The sequence below is a fragment of the Schistocerca serialis genome, chromosome 2 (assembly GCF_023864345.2).
Source record: "Schistocerca serialis cubense isolate TAMUIC-IGC-003099 chromosome 2, iqSchSeri2.2, whole genome shotgun sequence".
Classification (NCBI taxonomy): domain Eukaryota; kingdom Metazoa; phylum Arthropoda; class Insecta; order Orthoptera; family Acrididae; genus Schistocerca; species Schistocerca serialis.
The window spans coordinates 491,756,002-491,771,843 of NC_064639.1; the positions used below are offsets into that span (position 1 = coordinate 491,756,002).

The 15,842-nt window shown below is 41.9% G+C and overlaps 1 protein-coding gene across 1 annotated transcript; it reads right to left on the bottom strand.

Annotated features, from left to right (window-relative positions):
• Positions 1-906: 906 nt before the first annotated feature.
• LOC126455614 (uncharacterized) lies at positions 907-15,256 on the bottom strand. The gene is made up of 3 exons (XM_050091377.1): positions 15,127-15,256; positions 2,308-3,184; positions 907-1,298 (listed from the first exon to the last, which is right to left on the bottom strand). The coding sequence occupies exons 2-3, from the start codon at positions 3,163-3,165 to the stop codon at positions 909-911; spliced, it is 1,248 nt and encodes a 415-aa protein (XP_049947334.1). The 5' UTR covers positions 3,166-3,184; positions 15,127-15,256; the 3' UTR covers positions 907-908.
• Between the last annotated feature and the right edge of the window lie 586 nt (positions 15,257-15,842).

Below are 15,842 nucleotides of genomic sequence, written 5' to 3' on the forward strand. Positions count from 1 at the left end.
ACGGCGCCTAGAGTATCAGCAACCAAACTGACAGTCTGCAGCCGCGAGTTGCCCGCTTCGCAGGCACACCGAAGCACTACACAACCGACAGGTAATATTGATGAACGGCCATGACAACAAAAACAACAACAACAATAACACAGCAGAGACACCAGCGGTCACCAGGGGCCACTTCCGGCCCACATAAACATAAGGAGGAGGTCGCTGCAGATCCCGGAACTATTTTCACACGTCAAACTACATGATGGAAAATAGTTCTGAGGTGCTCATCCGCCGAAGCGCTACAAGGGCCGGTGCTCGGCCGCACATCGGCAGTTCATCAACCGCCAGCAGACGTGGATAGCTGCCGCCCCGGCAGCCCTGCTTGGATCTTCTCGTTGATCTCTGGATTAGGCTTGGTATATCAGAGAAGTCTCTGGCGGAGACTAGTAGGAAATTATTTCAGTTGTTTTCTATATATTTCTTGTATGTAGTTGTGAGTCGAAGACGGATCACTGTTTTGTGTTGGTGTTATACTTGGAGAATTTTTTTTGTTTTTTTTGTTAATTGAACAGTCCAATAAATTGTTTTCGGACTTTGATCGTTAGTTTCTTCTGCTTAAGCAGACGTATCATAAGTCACGTCTTCCAATTCGATTAAAGTTAATAGCACTTCGTGTATTGCCAATTTATTAATAATCTCTGAACTCTGAAAGTGTTTGCTTTTACTTACCAAGCAGAACAAGTAGCTTTTTCAGGTTCTTCGTGAAAAGAAAGCCGAGATAGAGTTTGGCAGTTTAATGTCATTACTCAAGGATACATCTGTAGTGAGATGAACGTTCAAATAATATTGGCAGATTCCAAAATAAAATTTACAGGATTTACAACACGATAAATTTATCACAGTAATAGACAAGGAAGCAGATCTACTCACAGAAGGCCCTTCTTGTCGTATATAGGTGCAAGGTATTTGAGATAGGACATAATGGTAGGATTTTTGTATGCGTTTTCTAGGACTGAAGAGCCATCTCCTTGGAAGAACTCCTTGAAGTCAGCGCCATACTTCTCCGAAGTGATGGAAAGGCAGCTCATGGCACTGTAGAACACGCCGAGGGTGGCCGCCGCCTCCATTTCATTCCTAAATTCCTGCAGGGTGTAAGCCTCGGCCTGCTGTTCCATGCCCAAGTGCCGTAGCAGGCCCACCAGCGTGCTGTGGTACTCTTGCAGCAGGTCTTCCATGTGATGCCTGTGGACCTCCTCACTGGCATTCGTGTACAGGAAGTACACCAGGTCACCGGCTGGCCCGTGAACTCTGCTAAACTATGACAGTTATGCCTATTTTACTTGAGCGGTACAAGAAAGCCTCTCTATATACAAGATTTAAAGTAGTTGCCTTAAACGTAAAATAAACAACAGCTGTAACCAGGTGGATTGAGATCTGATAAAGGTATGAAACTTCCTGGCAGATTAAAACTGTGAGCCGGATCGTGACTCGAACTCGGGACCTTTGCCTTTCGCGGGCAAGGGCTCTACCAACTGAGCTACCCAAGCACGTCTCACGCCCCGTCCTCACAACTTTCCTTCTGCCAGTACCTCGCCTCCTACCTTTCAAACTTAACAGAAGCTCTCCTGCTCAAGTGGTAGAGCACTTTCCCGCGAAAGGCAAGGGTCCCGAGTTCGAGTCTCGGTCCGGCATACAGTTTTAATCTGCCAGGAAGTTTCATATCAGCGCACACTCCGCTGCAGAGAGAAAATTTCATTCTGATAAAGGTATGTTTCTCTTGAAGATTCATCGACAGCAGTTGATATTCATCATCAATGACAAGATCCACTGCAGCTATAAGGAAACCACAACTTGGTTTCGGGACCTGTGTCGTATCTTCAGCTGCATGTAAATACGAGTCCATAAAATTCTAATAACTTTTATCGACTTACATTTTATATGCACCTGAGGATGGGGCACAGCTCCCGAAACCGGGTTGTGCTTTTCATTTAGGAAATAAAAAAGTTACAACTGTAGCAGATCTTATCGTAGGTGATTAACGAAGAAAGACGCTATCGTACATACAATAGTGCACAAAGTAAAAGCAATATCCCAACAGTCGTGATGTACGAACGCTTATGAAGACAAGTAAAGGGAAAGTTTTGAAGTGTCGTAATGTGAACCAAGTAAAGACCGCATCCCAAAGATGGAAATATTGAAACTATTACAACCGCATGTCAACTGCCCAGTAAAGGATGTAAGTCATAGATGCGGTATGGAAATTTATCAGTAAACATAAAACATCGCTAAATAAAAACACAAATATTGTCCCACATACTCACTCACCTGAAAGTCGAGAATCCTAATGTCTATGGGATTCCCTCCAACGTATTTAAACATGAAATTATTTTTCCAGCAGTCGCCATGCATTACAACATTTAACATATGATTATTAGATTCCCAGTAGGTCTTGTTGTTCTTCACGACTTTTTCCGAAAGGTTCTCATACTTTTCGGCGTATCGCTCGTAGCCAGCAGTCGCTCTGAATTCCCTCGCCACTGCTTTGAAGATCTTGTCAGCCATGCTCTCGAAGAACTCTTGCTGAAGGTCAGTCGATGCTGGGAGAAAACAACGTTCCCGATAGTCTGGCCTCTCCTTGAGTAGCGTGGCCGAGGCGGCGTGTAGGCGAGCGTACGCTCTCAAAGCTAGCACACAGTGCTGGTAGTCGAGTGGTTGGCCAGCTTCGGCCAAGCGGAAGCCATCCGCCGACAGGTCTTCCATCACCAGGAACTCTACGGGCTGCATCCCAAACAGGTAGCAACGGGCCGCCAGCGGGGAGAATCTCTCTCCCTCCACAACTCTCAGCGCACTGTGAACGTCTGGCACCAACTCGCACAGTAACAATGCCTCCTTCTCGAATACTCGGAATTCCTTTCCCACCTCGGTCAGATTGCCTTCCTCTGCGTTGCTGCACTTCACTATGAGTGGAAGTTCATGGCAGGAGGTGCTTTCGTCCAATTTGATGGTGGCTACTACTCTGAAGATGCAGCTCGTGTAACCTAGCCCGTCTTTGATGGCGTAATCGACAGTTGCAGCGTCCACTCTCACCTTACTTTTACTGTCTTTATTTTTCAGTGCCCTCTCTACGAACTTTTTGTCGATCCACGAAGGAGGCGGTGGTCTATGAGACTCGTCTTCCGCCATATTTAGCGCCGTTCTAAGTCTGTGAACAAATAGAAGAAATCGATTAAGTCCTACGTCTAACATCCAACAATACTATTACGGTGTCGACTGAAAAATTAATTTGTCGGCCGGAGTGACCGAGCGGTTCTAGGCGCTTCAGTCGGAACCGCGCCACCGCTACGGTCGCAGGTTCGAATCCTGCCTCGGGAATGGATGTGTGTGATGTCCTTAGGTTAGTTAGGTTTAAGCAGTTCTAAGTTCTAGGGGACTGATGACCACAGATGTTAAGTCCCATAGTGCTCAGAGCCATTTAAAAAATTAATTTAATAGTATACGAAAGCTAGATAAGGACAACAGGCGAAAAATTAGTGTCCCCCTGGAGACACCATGCTCATACTGTGATACTGTGTAACACCACCTCGGTAGTGCCCTTAATTCGGTGAGGTCGAGCGGCTGCGAGTCTTTTCACGTTCGACACCTTCCTTCTGAAGCCACTCACTGATGGTTATAGCCTACAGAGCTACGAAATTTCGAGGATGTCGAGTGCTACGCTTCACCCACAGTTCCAGATAATCCTAGTTATTTTCCAGTGTATTAAGATCGGGTGATTTAGTGGGCTAGATCAGGTTCGAGAGGCGAATGCTCATGATAACAGAAACACGTATGTCCAACTATGTCAATTATGACTTGTTATCTTCGAAGATGAGAGTCGCCACTGCATATGTTTCATGAAGACATAGTAGAAACAACCACGCTTGGTCAGCGAGAAGTTGAAATAAACATCCTAGTTCAAGTTTATAGCTACATGTCCCAAGTCAGTTCCCGTCATACTTGAAACCGATTGTCACTGAAAAGGTGGGATACTCGTCTCTTTGCCTATATGGTTAGGATTTTATGACGTCCACTTTCATTGAGTCGAGTTACGTGTATGCGAGTGATACACAGTTTTTTGCACGCACGTTGGACCGTACGTATTGACGGACAAAATGTCGATAATTTCATTCACAGTACGTTCATGGACACGTTCAAAGGCGATAATTCCTCTCTGCATTCAGATATGTCTGCATGTCAACCCATATTATCGTCATGAATCCTTACAGCCGACTGAAATGTATAGTTCACTTTACTACCATTACTTAGTCAGTGGTACCCGTTACCTACAGCATGCCACAGTGATCATTCTGATGTTTTAAGCAAGTGACTAATATTTTGTCTGGTGAGCTTATTTCTTTCGTATCTGTGCAAATACTACATATTTCCTGTTCTTGAAACTATTTTTAATTTCAGATAGAACTTGCGATGGCAGAGGCTCAAGAAAGATTCAGGTCTTTGGAGTTACGGGGCGACATGAAGTTTTCATTTCTCGAGAGAAAATCTGCAAAGGCCAGTCACACTGAGACGTCACAGGCACCAGGGAGCCGCTTCCTTTCTAACGCTGTGTCGTTCCAAGAATGGGTATTTCCTTGTTGAAGACAAGCCCCTTAGTGGGGAGCCCACAACATCAATAGACCCAACAACAACCGACGCTGTCCTTAAAATGTTTCTTAAGAAGAAGCGCATATCCACCATAATGATTGCTGAGATATTGGACATACTCTTAGGAGCGTGTTGGTTTCATTATTAACAATATCCTAGACATCAGGGATCTTTCTGCATAGTTGGTGCCGAATTATTTGAACAGCGAACAGATCACACAAACTACGACATCCAGAGCTGTTTTGTCCCTATCTGTTACTGCAGAGGACTTTTTGGGTATCTTAGTAACTGCGGAAAATGCCTAGCCTCATGCTTATCATCCTGAAACCAATATAAAAACCAAATGGATGACAACAAAGACGGTTCCCGTGAGTGAAGTACTTCCGCACCCACAAATCAGCCATAAAAGGCATATTTACGTTTTCTGGGGAAAAGAGTTCGTTATATTCGTGAACTACCTAATCAAGAGCACAGTATAACTGAGATAATTACTCCAGCCTGTCGATAGGCTAAAAAGGGCAGTTACCACGAAATGTTATTGTGGTTGACGCGGTAGGGTCCTTCACCTTCCTAAGCGTTTAAATTGGTGCCTGGCAAATTCAGAACGCACATTTTACAGTCAGACTATCGTGCTTCCCCCTCCCAATTCATTCTGTGTAAGGCCTGGAACTTTTCATATACAGCATATTTTGATATGAAGGATGGTTGGTGGACAGTCACATGTTACACAACAATTTTCATCGTCTTATCCCAGTTTCTCGTGTGAATGTACTACACTGAAAGTGCCTATACACAAGTACAAATCCGTGTAATGCAGAATGTGAGTGGCATTTGAAAAGATAACAATCTGTTAAATTATGGTGGACTCTACTAATAACAACTGGTTGAGTCACTTAAAAAATGCAATAAAATTTGCTGAATAAGTCGCACAGTGTTGAAAGGAGAGAATTCGTGATGGGAGTCCCTAAAGGTTCAATATTGGGTTGACTCCTTAAATGTCTGAGCACAACTCACACTTTTTGCATACTGTTTAAAATAAAGACCATAAGACAGAAAGCAAAAGAAGGTGTTAGTGATTTCTTTCAAAGAATGATTCGTTGTTTCGCTGAAAATGGACTGTCCCTTAATATTGAGAAAGTACCCGTCTGAGAAGACGACCGCAATTCTCAGTCAAATCCACATGAATAGTGTTCGAAGGGATCTTCTTCCCCCCTCCCCCCCTCCTCCGTCCCCTTTCCCTTTCTTTTCTCTTCAGCCCTTCAAGACACACATAACTTTCTTGGAAAAAGGCCAATCAGAGAGATTCTAAGCCGAAACACACATATTTTGCTCTCCCAAACAGTTTTTCAGCTACTCCTTTGCCATGATAATAACTAGGCCAATCAAATAACTTCTAAGGCAACACACACACACACACACACACACACACACACACACACACACACACACACACACGCTAATCTGAAAATTTCCGTTAAGAACTATACACCATTTTATTCGACAATGATCTTGGAGTTTTCACCAAGCGGGCATATAGTCTCGTTACTTAACAGCGCTGTAGTTTGGGAAACCCTAAGAAGTTGTCATGCTCCAATCATCATTCACCCTCCAATATTATTTTACACTCGTTTTCTTTCAGTCTGGATTTGAGCTGAGGAAGCGATCAGGAATGGACGGGGGGCAATTTTGTGGGACACCTTGATTATTACCGACAGGGATTTTGGAATAAAGAGACCTCTGTTCGACAGAGAAGCTAGAACAATTTTTGGTGAAGAAAATTCAGAGGAACTGGAATTATTCAATCTTACACTTTCCCAAATTTTCTCATTCGACTGTGCAACTGTCACTTCTTGCAATGTAAGAAACATTATTCTCTGTATTAAGGGACAGCACTTGTGTGGTGTACCTGACAATTCAAATGGCAGTAGGAATACATACTACTAAAAGAACATGAATATATTGATCTTTTTACAGAGCTACTACCCAGATGAAAACCAATCTCATCCTTCAATATTCCTGTAGCTCAGGATTTACGTGGTGTCATTTGTAGGATAGGTGGAATACGGGATTAAACACTAATTGAGTATCAAAATCTAATTGCAAGAAATGATTTTGTATATCATACTCTGCATCAGAATATTTTATGGAAAAAAATATCATTGTTACTTCGCAATAGGTAGCGTAAATAAAGTTAAGTCTAATAAATATAAAATTATTTCCCACAGTAGGCGGTAGGGCAACATCCTCTGTTATCTGCGTGATATAACATAAATCAGAGGATCTTAGGCATGGATATTGCTATAAAATGAGCTCTGAGCGAATATCTACACTGAAATTCATCCAAGTCCGGAGTTCTTGCTATTGCAGATCTAGAAAAAGTTTTCTTGAACCCTATTTTGGGAACTTATAACTTGTGTAACTTGGCACATACATAAAACACAGTCAACATAACGGTGCAATATGTACTCACTGTCTTACAAAGATTCAAAACTTAAGATGCAGGCTAAAGAATCCTGGAACAATCTTTAAGGCATAAGGTGACTGATTCTCATCGAATTTTTGCCTCTAAGATACACGGAGGATTGTTGCAACCCCTTTGTTATACAAACACCGTAACAGTCAGAAACTGTATTAACTGGAAGTTCGCATTTGGAAGCAGTCTTTTCCAAATGTAAAATTATTTGCCCACCACGTAACAAGTGTGTCCTCTTCGACAGCGTCACAGAAATTACAGAGCCACACTGAATGCAGTTTCTCGAGCCGTGATTTGCAAGCAATCCATATTGCCAACAGAATTCTAGGCTTTATCAGTTTCCCGCTAACCAGGAATCAACTGCTTCCAGGTAAGAGACTGCGACATGGACACTGCGCTACATTCAATCATGACCTCCAGTACGCTAATGCGAAGTTTCTCTACTCTCAAGCGACATTCGGTTATCAAAACAGAAAGTAATATCCGTATTTCCAGCCTCGAGAGCTGACCGTTCGATTTATATCGCTCACAGCTAGGCCGAGACTGCAATGTGCGTTGTTTCTAGGAAATTACCCAGTTTTGGAATGTCCATAGTACGGCACAGACATCACACCGAACAACTTTCAATTGTTTCCGAAAATGAAGGCATACATGGACGGCAAAACTGTTGCAGATGATAATACAGTAAAGTTTTAGAGGCGTCAATGAAATAGAGAAGACCGAAAACTTTTACAACGCTGTAACAAAAATACTCGTTCTCATGACAACAAAATAGGAAAGGAAAATTAAAAAATGGTTCAGATGGCTCTTAACACTATGGGACTTAACATCTGAGGTCATCAGTCCCCTAGACTTAGAAGTACTTAAACCTAACTAATTTGAGGACATCACACACATCCATGCCCGAGGCAGGATTCGAACCTGCGACCGTAGCAGCAGCGCGGTTTCAGACAGAAGCGCTAGAACCGCTAGGCCACAGCGGCCGGAGGATAATTAAATAATAAAATCTTCTAAGACAGATTCAGTTAATATGAAAACAAAGTGGATCAGAAACATATATTTTGAGTACTTATTCTTCTAATAACACATCATACTCGCACGTCGTAGCTGACATAAAGGTATCAAAATTGGGTAAATTAGATAATATGTAGTGTGTTAAATGAAATATTTTTGAAAATGAAGATTTCAGGACGTGATGTACTCCCGTCGGCTCATTTTAGTGACACCATTCCCAGACAGACGTAGCGGAAATATTTTTTCTGCTATCTAAAGCCTGTTGGATGTGTTTATTGCCTACGCGAAGGCAACGAAAAATAGGCCAAACTCTGTTATCTAGTATGTTTCACGCAGCATTTGCCAACGCAATCAAAACAACTGTAGCTTTAGTGTCTACTTTCAGTTTATTTTCCTTAAAAAAGTAAGGAATGAAGCCATGAAGTTTACAGTTTAACATCCAGTCGACGACAAGGTTTTTTGAGAAGACTACATCTGTCGTTATTCTTGAAAGTTCCGATGTTGTTTTATGTTTGAACGGGTGTAGCTTGTGGTTGACATACTGAGGAAGAATGAGATTTTTCCATTTGAAACTATGGTATCAGAGCTCTATGAAAAGTTTACAGACTGTATCTCCTTTCCTTTTTGTCGTCAGCTACTAAATAATACTAATAATATGAGTTGAGGATTATGAATGTCAGTGGGTTCGTATGTGAGTCATGGAAATAACATTGCAGCATATAATTTGAGGGTCCATTTTGCCTTACACTAAGCGGTTACAACCCGCTGATCACAAGTGCACAAGAGTGTCGAGTTTACCTTAATAATATTTATTCATTGACATCACATTCAGCAGAAAAACCGTACCAATCATGACGCATTTCGGAAGATCTTTAATCTAATGTCTGTACGAGTACAACTAAAAAAAGCTCAAATATGTTAAACCTGCTTTGTAAACACTTAGACAACCATAACAGTTACTAAGTTTGCTGCTGTCAGCCATCACAGAACAGGATCGCTGACGTAACAAAAACATCGATGTTTTATTGCTTACACTCATTAATACTGCGGACTCTCCCCCACAATCTAGACGAATCTGCACATAAAACTTTAAGCGAACCATTTAGCAAACGAATGGTCTTTAAACTTAGATGTTCCATAAGTTTTAAACTTAAAGAGTGGTTCTTCTGTTGCCGCCCAAAAATCTCGTTGATCAATAACAATATCGCCGAAATTGTGATGGTCGCATTTATTTAAAAACATGCTCAATATTCAATCATTAGTAGACCAAATGACAAAATAGAACCCAGTTTGGTCATCCAGTGGTAATCGGTTATGAAAACCATTTCGTACATAAAATGCTGTGGAGGGATTTGTGGAGAGTAGATGGGGTGTGATGAGGTATGTGATGGCAGCACATTCTCTAGTTCGTTAATTTTTAAAACGTTTTTTCAGCGATTTGCTTTAATTTGTCCAGGCCGACAGGGCCCTTAATCCCTCGCTCCCCTTTCGTCAAAATTTGTTTACGTCTTTGTAGTACTATAATAACTGAAGCCAGCAATTCCATGCACAATTTAATCTTAAAATATGCAAGCATTCTCTCACTATCAAATGACTTAATATGCAAAATTACAGGCAAAACACGCAATGTCATAATTCAATCTTTTGTTGTGACATAATTTACTTTTTTTGAGATAATGTACAACAACCAGTTTTTCCAAATTCTAACCGGCTTGGAGTAGCTCCGCCTGTTAGGGCGCTGAGATAGCAATACTTGAATACGGAAGTCGAGGTGGTTTGTGTACACCTACCGGCAACCTTGAAAATGATTTTCTATGGTTTCCCATTTTCAATTTAGGCAAATACTCGGGTTTGTCCCTTACTATAGGCCACACCCAGTTCCTATCGAGTTCCTTTCTTTCCTGACACATTCCAGTTCCCTTAAAAATGCAGTCCTTCTGCCTAAACGAAAAGAGCCGCATCGAAGGCGAGTCGAGCAACTCTTCCGAGACTCCCAGAAGTAAAAGCAATGGGATAAATAAATAATAATTCCAATTCTCCTCTTTTATGTTCATGCATTTGTAGACATAATCTGGACTGAAAACAACATAAGCGCAGAACTAAAAGTGGAAAACAATATGAAAATGTGCCATCGGACTATGTGCGGTGACTTGAAAAAAGCTAAGGCACTAAAAATGGTTCAAATGGCACTGAGCACTATGGGACTTAATATCTGAGGTCATCAATCCCATAGAACTTAGAACTACTTAAACTTAACTAACCTTAGGACATTACACACATCTATGCCCAAGGCAGGATTAGAACCTGCGACCGTAGCAGTCGCACGGTTCCCGACTGAAGCGCCTAGAACCGCTCGGCCACCGCGTAAGGCACTAAAAGTGCGATTGGTTGTTATGTCGCAGATATTTATAATTACGCAGGTTCGAAAATATTCCAGGCCATTGCAACATAACAAGTGCACTTTAGAATTAGACTCATATGACAAGCAGAACTGTCACTCTATTTATCCACTGTTTGGTTTTAATATTTTCTGTCTATTTACAAATGAAACTGCATTAAAAACGCTAATTAAAGACCTTTAGATGAAAGACTTCTAATAAAACGTTAAATTAGTAATTGTCGCGTGATTAAAAGTCATAAAATATAAAAACATTTTCGTTACCTCTACGAGTCGTAGTTACGTAACAAATAGTGCATATTGTGTTAGAAAGAAGAGTGATGTTGGGATAATTTGAAAATACTGAATAAAAATGATTTATGATTCTGGGAAGACAGGGAAGCCACAAGTTTATCACATTACGATGCACTTCCGTAGGCAGGATAATGTGAGGACGCTCTTATTGTGTCCTTGTACTTGACCTGAGAACAAAAACGAATTTTGGAAACTGCAAAATATCCACTCTTTTGTGCAGTCAGAAGGACCATCAGCCGGTCGCGGTGGCCGTGCGGTTCTAGGCATTTCAGTCCGGAACCGCGTGACTACTACGGTCGCAGGTTCGAATCCTGCCTCGGGCATGGATGTGTGTGATGTGCTTAGGTTAGTTAGGTTTAAGTAGTTCTAAGTTCTAGGGGACTGATGACCTGAGATGTTAAGTCCCATAGTGCTCAGAGCCATTTGAACCTTTTTTGAAGGACCATCTGTTCGACGAGCAAGCTGTAGCTGACCCGTATAACTATTATTTTAACTAAGTGATCAGTTTACAAATACAGTGGTGTGCAAAACTGAGGTACTAGTGTAACTTTCGCACAATGTGTCATTGCCAGGTATCACAGAATATACGTTGAAAGAAATTCTACAATGTAGTACAGGAGGTAAATGAAAAAAATACGGAATGAAACGAACAGAAATGATACTTTTATACAAAGAATAATAACATTGGCGTCACCACAGTTTGTGATGGTCCACTAGACATTAAAAAAACTGTACATTGTTCATAACAGGGCGTGTGATCACCGCGGATGGCTGTGTACGTTCTGCAGCGTGCTCCCGTGGTGGCCACAAGTTTAATTATTTATATTGGGTTTGCGCATAAGCTCGTAGCGTTTCTTCATTAATTTAGTAAACACAACAGAGACTTAAGTCAGCAATAATATGTTCTCGTTCACAGCTTGTAAGTCTGTCAACGTTAGAGAAACTTTTCGATTCTACGACTGCAGAATACACGTGGTTTGTGAGGCGAAGAACTGGTCGAACCATGTTCGGAGCTCATTTTCGGCCGACAATGGAAGTTCCTTGAAGATTGTTCGATAGAGAGCGGAATAGGTGAAAATCTGAGTGCGCAAGATTAGGTGAATGACTTCGCCATCGAACTACTGTACAATGTTTTTGTCAGTCTAACAGAATGGTTCAAAATGGTTCGGATGGCTCTGAGCACAATGGGACTTAACATCTGACGTCATCAGTCCCCTAGAACTTAGAACTACTTAAACCTAACTAACCTTCGGACATCACACACATCCATGCCCGCGACAGGATTTGAACCTACGACCGTAGCAGTCGAGCGGTTCCAGACTTAAGTGCCTAGAACGGCTCGGCCAACGCGGCTGGCCCTAACAGAATACGGGAAGGCGTTATAGTGGCGTGGCATCACTTGACACAGCATTTCCGGTTATTGCCTTGAACCGCGTGTGCAAGACATCTCAGTTGCTGACAATAAATGTCAGCAGTGGTGGTTACACTCGGGGAAGCAAATCGTAGTACACCATACGGCCGCTGTTCCACCAGGTGGATAACATTATCTTTTGTAGATGCGCGCAGGTCTTTGTACGAGGAGCTACTGCTGTGTTTGGGCACAATCATTACTTTCTTTTCCTTACGTTACCATAAGGACTCCGCTTACCGTCATCAGTAACTATACAGGATAGGAACGGTGGGTGTTGGTCACGAGCCAATTGACGACCTGCAAGCATGGATGCACATATGGCCACCTGCTTTTTTTCTCGAGTACACTGATGTATCACTGTGGATTATTGCGTTTAAACGATCTCTATCAAATCCCGAAGGTCTTCCTGAATCTGGCGAGTGACTAATGTCAAAACAATCCTCGTTAAAACGAGAAAATCATTTTCTTGCCTTTTCTGTCCAATGTCATTATGCACACACTAACCGCAAATGTTTGTGGCTGCTTATCCTACTGCCATCCCTCTAGGCGCTTCAGTCTGGAAGTAGTTCTAGGGGACTGATGACCTCAGATGTTAAGTCCCATAGTGCTCAGAGCCATTTGAACCATTTTTGTAGGAAACGCTCCGATTTCTTCACTTGGAAATCCATTTTATAGCGTCCACATGTCCATTCACTATCTCCAAATGACAAAATGACAGTATGTAAACTCAAATGGCAACAGTGAACTACAAATAAAAAATGACAATCGATAAACAAACGTATAGCAACCGAAAAATCAACATGCAAAACAAAACCACTACGAACTTATGCACCAACCTAATAAAATGAATTTGTTTTCTGTTAAGTTCTATTATGTGATGTTATTATGTGAAACTCTAAAATACTAAATAAATATCTTGAAAAAGAGGGTGGTCAGAAACAGAGTGAAAAGCTTGCAAGGGTGTTGCAGGAGAAGCTGTGTTGAGACGTAATTGTTAAGAAAAAAATTCAATACGTTGCGCCATTTTCCAGTTACTTAGAATTGAAGTTAGCCAGTCTGGTCATCCGGCTCACAAGTTCAAATAGCCCATAAAAGGACGCACAGTGTTACAATAACGTTAACTGGTGAGCGTTCCATCTTCAAAGATTCGGTTAGTACTCCCAAGCAACATTATTCCTCTTCACACCACTACATTTGAACCATCTAAACGCTCATGCTCGACAATGTTGCTGACAGCATCACGTGTTCCCACTCCCACCATGCAAGATACACGGCAAGGGGGCACGCTGAAGAGCATGCATTGCCATTTGTGGTGATCACGTACAGTGTTAAGAACCATATCCCGTCTTTTGTAATGTCCGGGCAACATTATAAATCGCAGAGGCTTCGGAGTAGTTATTGTCTTTGTACAGAAGTATGACTTCTGTTCCTCTCATCACATGCTTAATAATGTTACCTAGGAGTTCCTGCTATGTATGGGTCACTGGAGAAACTTTCGTGCGAAAGTTACTTTCATCCTTACGCTTTGCGCGTCATTGTATAATATTTACATCTTCACAAATTCAAACAAGCAAAGAAAAAGGCGTTTGAATGTATAGAAAGAATATTTATATACCTATGGCGGAACAAGGTCCCACCAGATAAAGAAGTTTTGACACGGTGGGGATAAATTCCAACTCGACTGAGGTGATATCTCCGTAGCGCAGACTATTATTTTAAACGGGCTTATTTTTCTTTTACAGTTCAAATGATTCAAATGGCTCTGAGCACTATGGGACTTAACATCTCAGGTCATCAGTCCCCTAGAACTTAGAACTACTTAAACGTAACTAATCTAAGGACTTCACACACATCCATGTCCGAGGTAGGATTCGAACCTGCGACCGTAGCGATTTTTACAGTTTTCAACAGTTAATATAGCTAGTAAAGAGAACCATCGGATTCTTAAAACTATTGCTTAGTGAGAATAAATTATTATCTGTCGTTAATAATAGGGATTCTTTTAAAAAGAGCGTAGCGTTAGCATTCACTCAGTAAATCAGAAAGTGATTTACGCTTAATCATTTCATAGAATGGTGTGCTTTATTTAATTTACAATAATTTCCAATGGGAGCGAAAAATTTGTGTCGATGGCAGATTGTCAGATTTGTGATGCTTCTTGTGGACACTCCTTTTATTGAAACTTCCTGGCAGATTAAAACTGTGTGCCGGACCGAGACTCGAACTCGGGACCTTTGCCTTTCGCTGGCAAGTGCTCTACCAACTGAGCTATCTGGCAGAAGTAAAGCTGTGAGGACGGGGCGTGAGTCATGCTTGGGGAGCTCAGTTTCAACAACGAACTTGAACTGATGTCTTACGACGCCCGCCCTGAGCAGATGCAACGAACAAAAGCGGACAAAAAATGAGATTAAAAAAAAAAAGTTGGTAGAGCACTTGCCCGCGAAAGGCAAAGGTACCGAGTTCGCGTCTCGGTCCGGCACACAATTTTAATCTCCCAGGAAGTTTCATATCAGCACACACTCCGCTGTACAGTGAAAAACTCATTCTGACTCCTTTTATTTCTTGCATAAGTTCCTCGATGTTGATTACAGCCGTGCTCTACAAGGTGTTGCTTCTTTACACTACTTCACAAATCTATTTTTTAAATTATTGTTTCAATTTTTATCAGTTATGCAGTGATTCTAGAGTCGATTGTCTTTGGCTGACATATTCCCAACGACCCTGAGAAAAACGAAATAAAAATGACAGTTTAACTGATCTCATGCGTCGTTCATGTTGATGGTCAGATCAGAAAGCAACGTTATCGGGATATTTTTAAAGATCGTGTATGCAGAGAGAAATCAAGCGAGCCTTTCTTTCATAAATTTTGACCACGTGTTAAAAAATGGCACGTACACATAACACTGTTGCACTTACTGAAACTGAAAGGTTGCAGCCGCACTTGGTAAACCAGACTGATCCAGGAGAGATGCAGAGCTGGCTATCAGGCTGGCTTCACTGTGCGTCCAGGCGATATCGCGCTCTCAGGTGTTCTGTTCGCTGGTCCCCTCCACCGCTCTCCTACTGTGCTTTCCGCGAGTGGGAGATACGGTCCGGACTTCAGCCGATGCGGCAGAGGTCTTTCTCTCGACTGTTTAGCTCCATTCGCTGGCCATATCGCCTTATCACAGCCTGACTGTCACAACTGGCGCCCGGCAGATCGACGTTAAACAGGAAGTAACTGGTAGCGTCATCAGTTACACTCTGATCATACCACAGTTTAAACAATCTTCAGCAGTATCACCTTCTTTGAAAATCAGTTCCAAAGATACATGTATACTCGCATGACAGATATCGTGGGATATTAATTCTAAGAAGAAAAACAGGAAAAGGAAACGATGCACCACGAACGAACTATCCCAATGGGATGGAAATGACAAATGATTACAATTTCAGAAAAACTGAATCATTTATCCAAGAGAAAGAGTCTCACAAATTGAGCAAGTCATTAGCAGGTTGGCCCACATCTGGCCCTTGTCCAAGCAATTATTTAACTTGACGTTGATTGACCGGAGTTTTTAGATGTCTTCCTGAGGGATATTGTGCAGCATTCTGACAAATTGGTGCGTCAGATCGTTAAAATCCCGTTATGC